Source organism: Culex pipiens, chromosome 3, assembly GCF_016801865.2.
Source record: "Culex pipiens pallens isolate TS chromosome 3, TS_CPP_V2, whole genome shotgun sequence".
Classification (NCBI taxonomy): domain Eukaryota; kingdom Metazoa; phylum Arthropoda; class Insecta; order Diptera; family Culicidae; genus Culex; species Culex pipiens.
The window spans coordinates 9,515,508-9,527,809 of record NC_068939.1 but is presented as its reverse complement, the minus strand read 5'-3'; the positions used below and the strand labels follow the sequence as shown (position 1 = coordinate 9,527,809).

General features: G+C 39.8%; 2 protein-coding genes across 4 annotated transcripts in view; both read left to right on the top strand.

Annotated features, from left to right (window-relative positions):
• LOC120427216 (heparan sulfate 2-O-sulfotransferase pipe) overlaps positions 1-12,302 on the top strand; it is a 308,534-nt gene that overhangs the window by 102,519 nt on the left and 193,713 nt on the right. The gene's annotated exons all lie outside the window — the stretch shown is intronic.
• On the top strand, positions 7,861-11,382 carry LOC128093242 (uncharacterized). Of its 3 annotated transcripts, none has more exons than XM_052709324.1 (2): positions 7,861-7,959; positions 8,560-11,382. In XM_052709324.1, the coding sequence occupies exon 2, from the start codon at positions 8,837-8,839 to the stop codon at positions 11,111-11,113; it is 2,277 nt and encodes a 758-aa protein (XP_052565284.1). In that variant the 5' UTR covers positions 7,861-7,959; positions 8,560-8,836; the 3' UTR covers positions 11,114-11,382. The 3 variants fall into 3 exon arrangements, with proteins under 3 accessions (XP_052565284.1, XP_052565285.1, XP_052565283.1); XM_052709325.1 differs by lacking the exon at positions 7,861-7,959 and having other exon boundaries at positions 8,205-10,660; positions 10,751-11,199; XM_052709323.1 differs by lacking the exon at positions 7,861-7,959 and adding an exon at positions 8,205-8,491 and having other exon boundaries at positions 8,560-11,197.

The window sequence follows — 12,302 nt, the reverse complement described above, 5'->3', positions numbered from 1 at the left end:
AAACAAATAATTTCAAATTTCAAGCATAATTATATAAATTTGAATGCAAAAAGCATTAAAAAATTTTTTTTACATTTTTACGAATCTGTGTTCTAAAATTTCAAAACTTGTAAAAAGCTCAAAAAGACCATATTTGATTAAAAATGCACAAAATTTTATAAACGTTTTACAATGTTTTTTTTTAAGTTTAATATCCATTTTTCAAGTTTATTAACGACAATCTGGCTTTTTTGCCATCTAATTTTTTGAACTGGCTATAAAAAAATTATATCACCTTGCAAGACTAAACTTTTTCGATAAAATTTAGATAAATTTAAAATCAAAAACAAAAAAAAAGAAACTTATAAATTTGTATGATTTTTTAAGTGGAGTCAACTGAAAACTATTTTAAAAACATTTAAATTCGTTGAATGTAAAGTGTAGGTTAATTGAGCACAGTGGTCCAGATAACAAAATTAAGTGAAATATGGATTTTTGAAAAATTGTGATGTTTTGGAGCTTTGATGTCTTCAGAAGAGTTGTTGCATATGGAAAGTGGCATCTTTTGGTTTGGTTGAAAATTAGGGTGGTACACGATTAGGATGATTTTGAAAGAAGACACCAACATTTTATCTCGCAAGCTTCGCCTTCTAGGACCAAATTTAGAGAAAGCATCTGAGCAAACCTTAAAAAAAACAGTATTTTGAACGACATACGATTCAGAGTTAAGTTTTAGAGAAAAGCTCTATTTTTAATTAGACATTTCCAAATGAATATACCTCGAATTTAAAGGAAAATAATGCTGCGATTATCCCAGCGTTTGTAATGCTAGATCTCCCCTTTTAAATAGAACATGGTGCTTAAAATTCAGCCTGTGCTTTTTCGAAATATTTAAGTTTTAAATTTGCATCTTTTGCCTTTCTTACAAAAGAAAGGTTTAATGTTTGCTTTTGGAAAAACGCTTTTTTCAGAAATCTTAAAAAATTCGTGCACGGCGAGGATTCGTCCCAGGAAAAAATCCTATTACTAAATTGAAGGTTTAGATGCGCTCTATCGATTGAATTTTGGCCCGAAACCCGGAACTCAAAGTCTGATTTTTGAGAGCTCTTTTCCTGAAATACATGAGCGATGTCTGTATTCGCTCATAAAAATTTGTGTCATCCATCACTGGAAAACCGCCTGTAAAACCCACAATTTTTATAAGTCAGATCTGTAGCCGTGGGGTCGGAGACGAACATTTTATTTTTCGATTCACAATTTTCGACCAGTAAATGTGGTCAAAGCCATTTTTAGAGGTATTTTTTGGACTATTTTACAGATAACACTATCAAATTTAAAGAATTCAGTTTCAAACAAAAAGCCATTCGAAAACATGCGCCATAAACTGTTTGGGCCCAAAATTTGAAGCTTTTCCAAAATGTATTTCCAGAGATATAGCGATTTTAGTGTTTTTCGGCTTATTTTTACCCTATTTTTTCCTATTAAATTTTTGGATTTACACAAAATCATATACTGAACATCAAATTCAAAGTCCCAGCCCATTCTCGATCGAAAGCATTTGGTATGAATTGTATTCGAGTAAATTTTGGTATTAATCAGACGGTTGGTTCAAAAGTTATAGCAGTATGATTTTTCTTTATATACAGAGCAAATTTCTCAAAAAAGGTAAGGGGTCATTCAAAATCATTCTCCCCAAGGATTTTTTTGTGATTTCACTTAAATTTATCTTTCTAACTGAGTGTTCACGACTCGATCAAACTTCTCAGCAAATTTCACATCGATTGGATTCCGCACTTTTATTTGAGAGCGTTTGACTTTTTGCCTTTCTTACAAAAGAAAGGTTTAAGGTTTGCTTTTGGAAAAACGCTTTTTTCAGAAATCTTAAAAAATTCGTGCACGGCGAGGATTCGTCCCAGGAAAAAATCCTATTACTAAATTGAAGGTTTAGATGCGCTCTATCGATTGAATTTTGGCCCGAAACCCGGAACTCAAAGTCTGATTTTTGAGAGCTCTTTTTCTGAAATACATGAGCGATGTCTGTATTCGCTCATAAAAATTTGTGTCTTCCATCACTGGAAAACCGCCTGTAAAACCCACAATTTTTATAAGTCAGATCTGTAGCCGTGGGGTCGGAGACGAACATTTTATTTTTCGATTCACAATTTTCGACCAGTAAATGTGGTCAAAGCCATTTTTAGAGGTATTTTTTGGACTATTTTACAGATAACACTATCAAATTTAAAGAATTCAGTTTCAAACAAAAAGCCATTCGAAAACATGCGCCATAAACTGTTTGGGCCCAAAATTTGAAGCTTTTCCAAAATGTATTTCCAGGGATATAGCGATTTTAGTGTTTTTCGGCTTATTTTTACCCTATTTTTTCCTATTAAATTTTTGGATTTATACAAAATCATATACTGAACATCAAATTCGAAGTCCCGGCTCGTTCTCGTTCGAAAGCTCGACAAGTCGTCAAGTCGAAGCTTCAACGCCAGCGCTTTTACGCTTGCGCGTTTTATGCTGCGCGTGAAAGCGTTCTTTCTGGCTTCTCATAATTGATCGACAAAGTGCAATAGCGATACATCTTTTTTTAAGTTAATCATAGACTAACATTATAGACTGAGTACTCTTTATTTTTTTTTTCTAATAATGTCAATCCAATATGTTTTTCTTAATTAAATTTAAATTTCTTGCGACAAATAATGTACTTCTGAAATTAAAAAAAAATGGCATTTGAAGTTTAGCCTAAAAAGATTCGAAGCTTTAGGTAAAATTCTCACTGGATGGTATCATTATGTTTTTGAAAAATTAATTGCGCCAATATATTTCTCGGAGTTTCATCATTTTGTAAGAAAGGCTCTATTTCACCTCTGGTGATATTAAATCGGGTTTTTTAACTTAAAATGGCTGTAGCTTTTGACACTTAAGTCCAAATTGATTTGTCAAAAAAAATTTTTTTTGTATTTTTTAGAGCTTTCAAAGTGCCCCGAACATCGTGTTTCTCTAAAACTGAGCTCTGAATTGCTCTGAATAGATTGCGAAATATGATTTTGGTGTCTTCGACAAAGTTGCTTGGATTGCCAAGTCCAAACACAAAAAGAAGCCAAAAATATTCCTGAAAAGTTGTCTGAAAAATCTTTTTTTTATTAAAGAAAATAACGAATAATTTTGTCGAATAATGCAATTTTACCTCTTATTTTTCTTGAAAACCATTGCTATAATTTGTTTTGTTTGTTTCTCTTTTCAAAAATTAAAAAAAATAGATTTCCAATTTTCATTGACTTTCAAAACACTGTCTCCGAGCTATGAGCACCAAGAGTTATTATTGATTTTTCAAGTTACCGATACTAACAAATTCATCATGTTTTTTAAATTGAAATAAATATTTTCAGATTGATACTTTTTCAATAAAACTAATTATACCCCAAGTAACAATTCAAATGCTGTATATTCTTATATGGTTTTTAAACAGTTTTATTGGATGCAACAATGTTTTATAAAAACTTTTATCAAAGCCAACAGGTTTTCATCTAGCGAAACCTTCAACATACTTTCAAGGTTTCTTCCAGACTTGATTAGGAATTCTACTTAGAAGTTTTAATTCAGTTTTTTAGTTACACTTCGAGATTTCCTGAAGAATACATGGCGAAGCTTGAATATCTTGACGAAGTCTGCAATAAACCTTTTTCGTCTTCATAAGGAATTTGACCAATCTTGTTGGATTTGAACTGTCACTTCAATTTATTCAGTTGTAGAACGAGAAACACAGTGCAAGGAGACGAATTGTTTTGATCCAGCTTTTAAGTGCAGTTACAAGTGATCTCTTAATGAAAAGTTTAAAAAAGTTTACTGAGAATAATAAAAAGAATAAATTGGTGGTTTTGGTTGTGTTTTTTTTCTACGAAATGATTACCGATTTACCGAATTGCCGATTTATTTCCAGAATTTTTTATTGCAGAAATGGCGCCTGTGCAGTTGTTGCTTGTTATTATTTTTATGAAATTAATAGTAATTTTATTTGGCATCGATATCCTGTTAGTTACATAATTATGTTTTTTTCGCAATTTATAATATCGTAACATGGCGTTTTACACATTTTGTTTTGTAGAGTGTTTCTCGCAGACTTTTTAATGAAAACCTTCAAGACTTGATCAGAACAGTTTAAAGTGCTAATGGTTTTCAAAAAGAAATTGATAAAACTTTGAATTCTGCAAGTTTTCTTATACAAAACCATCCAGATATTATACCGTGTATTGCTACGCGCTGTCATTTGCAATTTGCTGGTGCTGTTTGAGTGAGCTAAGCTGAGTTTTTTTTTAATTTCAGTTAAGATTTTTGTTTCACAGATAATTTAAACGTTTAAAAAGTAATATTATTTGTCCAGTGTATGTTGTACAGGTGGGGTCAAAGGTATAATCAACTACAAGATGAAAAGGTGAAAATAAGCTATTCTTCAGGACAGTCCAGCGCTTATCAACCTGTGATGGTAATAGTGTTTACAATGAATTGTATATAAAGTAGCTTGGTTAGTGTATATTATGTAATAAAAACACCATTACAACGAACAAACGCTGTTGTTTTTTTATTGAATTGTTGTGAAATTTTGGCGATTTCTCTAGTCGGATCTTTTTGCAGTAATCGATGACAGGCAAGCGCTACGGTCTCAGCTTAGGCGATTGAATCTTGAATAAAACCCGTAGAAAGCTACATTATCCTGACTGAAACCTTAATAAATCACTCTTAAAACAAGTTATTCCTAGTCAGTTTTGAGAAAGAGCATTTAAAGAAGAAATGAATTTAAAACAGTTTCAAACAAGAATAAGTATATTTAATAAATGTCGCCATATTGCCTAAAGAATAATGTTACTGAAAAGCGTAGCCATGTTGAATTCTTGAGCAATGACCGTACTTAAATTATTTTTTTAGGTAAAATAACAAACTTTTTCTAATGATTTGAGAAGGCGCGTACCATTTTTTCGAACTATCTCATAAAAATGTTCGATGATTTTTTTCGGCATTACCGTTACAGTGCATTACATGAGAGATTTGATCACTGATATTTATGGCTTTAATATTATTGACTTGTGAATTAATGTCGACCATAAGTATTTTCTTGGTTCAGTTTAGAAGAAGAATCATTGCCTTCAATAAAATAATTATGCATGATTATCAGTCTACGATACAGGCTTTTGGTTTCCTTGCAGAGTAATTGAAAATGCATTTTGTTCTGTTATAAGAATTTAAGAATTCTTTCAGGCTACAACAAAACTTATTTCCCAGCTAGACAGCATAATTCGTATCTTGTAGAGCTCTTTAAAGCATCAATAAAGCATACAATAAAATTATTCTGTCTCATGAAACTCTTCATTTTTGCACTGGCTAACCTCCTAAAATAGTCCATTTTGGCTTTATTGCTTATTTAACTCGTATTTAACTCAGCATGTGGGACTAAAAAGCATCTCTCATACATTATCCGAAGTATTCTGTACAACCTCTTCAAAACTACAACAAAACTAAAATTGTTACTTGGGACATAATCCAGACATTGTTTCACTTGGCACAATTTTCATTCTGATATTAGAACCAACACGGTTGTCATAGTCCGCCAAAAATACGGAATTGCACACCACAATAATCATTATCACCTCAATAATTGGCCATCTAATATCACGAATCGAATGCCTTCCTCCATTGTTGAGCCTGCCCTAATTTGAAACATGCATTTAATTATTCCTATTCAAATTCGGTTAGGGTTTCCCACTTTCCGGCTGCAGACACAGACAGAACTCACCAGTTAATGGATTACGTTCAGCGGTGCACTTGAACATCAGCTCTCGAGCGGTTAACCTAACAATTGACGCCCTATCCGTGCTCTATGGCCTGTAACCGCACCCCCTCGAGCCAGCAACAGCCAGAATCGACCAGCAATCGATAATTAACGATAATTAAGTGCTCTGCTTACATATGTATCACATTAGAGGATGATTGTACGTTGTGTGGGCGGCACTTTGAATGGTCTGAAGATCATATCTATTTCAACCATCAACCACCTACGCAAGTGGTGGTGGCGCTTAACAGAAAATACTAGCCTCATACAATAATCGCATACACACGCGTCATTTTGTTTGGGCGATAAGGCGTGAAATGTGAACCACCTCTTTCTCCTCGTGTCGGATAAAGACTATGGTAGATGGGCCTAGTATTGATTCATTTCTAGATGCGGCATCAACCGAGTCCAAGATAGCATCACCCACCCACACCTTTTGTGAGCCATCACACTGCCCGGGCGATCGTTGTGGCAGAGATAATGCTTTATGGGTGGGAAAAAAGAGTGCAGCACCATCGCGTATTGCAGCGCAGCGTGGACGGGTTATTTTTGCTGAATGGAGGCATAATGTCGAGTGGTGGCGGTGTGTTTACTGGGGCTGACTGTAATTGCTAATCGGACCGGAGATGATGATAATTCGATGAGTAAATGTTGTGGTTTAAACATGAATGAATGTATGAATGATGGTGCTAAACGGTTGTCATTGAGTGGGGTTATGGAAATTGGAATTGGATAACTGTTGAGTATAAGTAATTGCTACTCTTATACTAATTCAACTACTTCATGCATAGAATATCTCGATGTCTCTAGATAATATTTGAGAAACTCCCAAAAATGCTTCCCAAAAATGCTTCCCAAAAATGTAATCTTTTTAAAAGAAAGATAATTTTGTTTTGCCTCCAAAAATACATGTAAATTCACATAATTAAAGTAGTAGCCTGTCCCATTTTGAGGTCATGTCGAGGAATTTCAGATGCTCACTTCTTAAATAATAGATTATGATGTCAAGAACAATTTTTTCTCAGACAAGAAAAAATAATAAAATACTTTCTCGCACCCCCTATTCGATTTACTGAAAAAAGTCACTTTTTTAATCAAATTTTCTAAAATCGCTTGGAATCAATACAAAAACTGTTTCAATCTGATGTGTATTTTGCTTGAACGATAGGTTTTGGAGATATTTGAGTTTTAGTGAGAAAAAAGTGCCAATTTTCAAAATTTCTCAGAATTCAGAAGCAAGGCCTACTAATTACACGACGTTGCAAGCATATGTCTTAAAGGTCAGGGTATGCTTTCTTATAGTAATTTTGGTCGCTGAATCCGAATTTGGAATCTTATTTCAGGTAAACAGTTATGTTTTGGAGCTACTGGAATGTTATTTGCGTGTATTAGCTGCAATTTACATCGCTTGTAAGTTCGGTCAAATCCCGGTTTTCGTTCGATTATGAAAGATATTTTACTCACAGAACTATTTTTGTTTAATGTTCTCTCATGTTCTGATTATTTTAAGAATATTTTGTAATTTGGCAGGGAGTTTAGCTAACATGAGTATATATTAAAGAAAACCGAAGAAAATTTTACGAAAACCAGCTCCATTTGGATAAATTTATTTGGACAGTTGCATTAAAATTAATTTCTAGAAGACATTTTCGAACACTTTTCATAAAATAATAAACAATAAAAAAAGCTTTAGAATTTTTATTTTTCTATTTTTCTATATAAATATTAATAAAATTATTCATTAAGTCTAGCCCCGATAAAATAAAAAAAAAATGCGATCATACGATATTCTTAAGATAATCAGAACATGAGAAAACATTAAACAAAAATAGTTCTGTGAGTAAAATATCAATCAAAATGGAACGAAAACCGAGATTTGACCGAACTTGCAAGCGATTTAAATTGCAGCTAATACACGCAAATAACATTCCAAAAGGGCTGTTCGGTACGAACGAAGCCAGAAACCCCACCGTGACGACCATCTGCGTTGCCGACGACGAGGGAGAAACGTCGTCATTTGCAACACACCAAGAGCGCGCGGGCAGCGCGCCAAGTCAGTCCGCATACAACCTCCGATCGAGAAGGACGAAGCACAGTTTTTAGAGTAGTAGCAGGAGGAAGAAGGAAAAGTGGGAGAAATAAAAGTAGAAAACGTAATCTCCGGTGTTTTCCGTTCCCCGCAACTAACAACCATACAGTCCACCGTTTCCCATGTCGGCCAGGCCCGAACATGGTCACATCGAACCGGATTTGAAACCAGCTCAAGTCTCCAGAATTGAAGTCGCCGGTTCCAACCGGGACTAGCCCAGCCGCTCCGGAAGCAACCGGAGAGTACCAAGAAGCGCTACTGCCCAAGTTCCCCCTGCGTCCAATCGCAGTTCGACCGTTTCCGAGAGACTGTCCAGCCGTGGAGGTCATCGGAAGTCGGATTCCCGGAAGTGTCGACCCTTGGAACTTCCTTTCTGCAGTTGAACCGTCGAACTGAACTCGCGCGGATGCACAAAGCCGGCGAGTCGTTCCTGCCCAAGTTTTCCCGTTCCCTCCATATCCGCGTTCCGGAAGCGACAGGAAAGTGCCGATCGAGAGCTCCTGTCCAAGTTCCCCACCCCGCTGCCCCATCGCAGCTCGACCATTTCCGAGCGACTGTCCAGCCGTGGAAGTCATCGGGAGTCGGATATCCGGAAGGTAACTCGCGCGGATGTACAAAGCCGGCGAGTCATTCCTACCCAAGTTCCCCCTGCTGTCCATCCTAGGAACTTCGTCCAAGCAGTTCACCCGACGAATTGCTCTCGCGCGGATGAACAAAGCCGGCGAGTAGTCCCAGTTCAAGCGTTCCCGATCCAACCCGTTCCGAGCCGAGCTCGCGAGCAAATGCGTTTGCGCGCGTGTGTGTGTCACCGATCAAAAAAGTGACGCAACGAGAAGTGTCGTTGGCCATCCGAGGGGACGAACTTTTCCAGACGAAGCGCTGCGACCCAGCAGCACAAACCAAATCCTCGACGTGGGCTTCCCGGCTAGCGGGAAGCGGCCATGGATCAAACAATGAAGAAGAAGTTGACATATGCGTTACAGCAGCGACACCTGGCGGAACAGAAGGTGGTGTTTGTAGAGGATCTTCTTCTGGGTTTGTACCAACCCACGCTACCACAGCTGACAACCCTGTACGACTTCTTGTGTGCAGCGTTCCGAGAGCACAGCCAGCACCACCTTACGATCCTCGGACTCATCCCAGAAGAGGACCTCGCTCAGCAGGAGGCTGAATTCGAGAGGAACGATGCAAGTTTCTACAATGTTGCCACTGCGGTGGCAGAAATGCAGATCGAAGCAGAGAGAAAGGAGCCAACACCAACCCTAATCGCGCAACGCCAGCAGCACTTGCAAGCAAAAGTATGGCTGAAAAAGATGCATAAGGCCTGGGAGGCCAACCAAGTGGACGTTCCAAAGCCTGCACCGAGCCACAAACTCCTCCAGAACCAACAGACTGCTCCCACGAGGCCGATCGTCATCGATTCTGCCAGCGGACTTGGCGGCGAATCCCTGACAATCCAGAGCTCGGACCAGCCGAGTGCAGCCGATTCCCGATCAGCGAGGGAAACCAATGCGAACGCCAGGTCCGACTTGCTCGAGGCAACCAGTTGCGAGTCTAAGTTCGTCACCCCCGAATCGGAGTCAGGCCGAGTGCAGCCAGCAATGGTCCCGTCCATCCAAGTTTTTCGTCACGACAGTGACTTGTCCAATTTAGAAGCTGAAACCATCGTGCATATAGAGCCGCTGCAACAGGAAGTGGTGCGATGTTCCGACGACGAAGCCGACCAGCGCCGTGTCCGCAGCGATAGCGGCCTCCAATGTGGGGTCCAAATCCACAAGCACAGCCAACTCCAGATTTGCCGCCTCCGGATCGGATCCATCCCGAACTTTGCGACGCTGATGACCGTCCCGGAGGACCAAACGCTGCTGCAGACCGCGGCAAGGGCACCAGACAAGTGTGAAGTTCCCCTTTCAAGCCGCGTAACTCCGGACAAGATCGCAGTCCACAAACCAACAAGGAATCCGCCAAAACTAGCGCCCCTCGATCAGTGCAAGACCGTATTACCACCTCCCAAACCCCTTCAGGAGCAGCAGACGGCAACTGCGGAGCCGGTCGCCATCGAATCCACCTACAAGCTTGGCAGCGATTCCCGGCCAAGCCAGAACTCGGACCAACCGAATTCAGTCGCCTCCCGACTAGGTGAGAAAGTCACCACGAACTCGAGTGCGGACACCAAGTCCGACTTCCCCGATGAGAGTAGCAGTGAGCCGACGTATCCAACCGGACACTTAAAGGACGTCACCACCGAAACTGAACCCGACAACGTGCTGCCAGCAGTGTTCCCGTTCAACCAAGTTCCCCCACACAACAGTGAACTCAAACCAGAAGCGACCGTGAAGACTGAGCCACTACAACCTAAAGTGATTCAAAATTCCGTTCACCACGGCGAGCCAGAACAACGCCGTGTCCACAGCGACAGCGGTCTACAGAAGATGGACGTACCAGAATCCGAGCAAAAGCCGAACTGCTTCCATCAGAACGGCAGTTACAACATGGACTTTGCGATGGTGATGACCGTCCCAGTGTACAAACCGCTGCCGCAGCCAGCGGCCAAGGCACCAGACAAGCGTAGACTTCCCTTACCAAGCCGCGTACATCTGGACAAAAGTGTAGTCCACGTCGAAGAGGAGCGTCCTCCCGATGACTTGGGTCTCGCCGAAGAACCCGAGTTGAAATGTAGCCGATCAACCCAATCCCGATCCCACTCCGAGCCTGCATCGTCAGAAGTGCACGTGGTCAACCAGTCGAGAAAACGCCACAAGTCAGTAAGTAATCAGTCCAACCTAACCTCGTACAAGATCGCCAACGTAGACACGGGCCGTCGTGTGCCCAGCATTCAGATCACAAACTGCCAGAGGTGGTTCACCATCTGGTTTCTGATCGCTCAAGTGCAGAGTCAACCAGTCGCGTTGAAGCTCGTGATCTACCCCCAAGGTAGCTTTCATGAACCGCCCAGCCAAGATGAACCGTTCCAAGTACGAGATCAACTCAGACGTTTCCAGCGAACGGTCGATCGCCGGCGCAAGAGCTGGCATTCGACAATCCCACCGGACAAGTTGTCACGCGATCCCGAGTCAGCTCAACCCAGCAAGCGCAGGAGCAACCTCCGAGAGTTTCACGCCGTTTTACCGGCCATCGAAGACGTCGGCGAGCGACGAGAACCGGCGGACCAGTCCACAGCCATCCACCGGAAGCGTTGTGTGGGCCGAACCAAATAGTTGAGGGACCTCAACGGGGGGAGTATGTTCGGTACGAACGAAGCCAGAAACCCCACCGTGACGACCATCTGCGTTGCCGACGACGAGGGAGAAACGTCGTCATTTGCAACACACCAAGAGCGCGCGGGCAGCGCGCCAAGTCAGTCCGCATACAACCTCCGATCGAGAAGGACGAAGCACAGTTTTTAGAGTAGTAGCAGGAGGAAGAAGGAAAAGTGGGAGAAATAAAAGTAGAAAACGTAATCTCCGGTGTTTTCCGTTCCCCGCAACTAACAACCATACAGTCCACCGTTTCCCATGTCGGCCAGGCCCGAACAAGGGCGTTTTTGTATTAATTCCAAGTGATTTAAGAAAATTTGTTCAAAAAAGTGACTTTTTCAGTAAATCGACTAGGGGGTGCGATAAAGTATTTTTTTTATTTTTTCTTGTCTAAGAAAACATTGTTCCTTACATCATAATTTATCATTTAAGAAGTGAGCACCTGAAATTCTTCGACAAAACCTCAAAATGGGACAGGCTATTAAAGTAGCCATAAAGATAATAATTTAACTGAACAACAACTTCCAAATCGTAAACCAATTATAACAAGTAATAATGTTTCTAAAAAGAATTTATTACCCGACTTTGGTCAGAGTCTATTGATATAAACATCAAAAAATATTTGCAACGGCCTAACAATTATATAAACATTAGATTCAGCAATGAAGCACTTACTGAATAGTTCAAATTTTAATTTTATTTTGAATATTTTAAAATAATCTGATGATTTCGAACTATTCAATTGAAAATAACCAATAAATATACAATTAGGCAGTCCCTATTTCGTCTAAATTGAAACCAAAGTTTTGCACTGAACGACCACAAACATCACTCTCTTCAAAGCTTGCCCCCAACAGCATAGCGAAACATCAAAGTAACAGACTTCGCACAACCAAGTAACGAGTTTTTTAGTGCTCCCTTCATGACAATCTTGGTCCGATATAATTAAACCGGGTAATGATCAACATTTACAAAGGAGAGAAGAAAAAAAAAGTAGAAAAAAAGAGTGAGGGAAATTTTACAAAGCGACGAGTTCCAACAAGTAATTCATTTACCGCACCGATTAACCAGTTCACAGAGTAATTTGCTCTATATTCATCACAATAAACTGTGTGCATTACCCCCTCACTTTGCCGTCTACTTTTTTTTT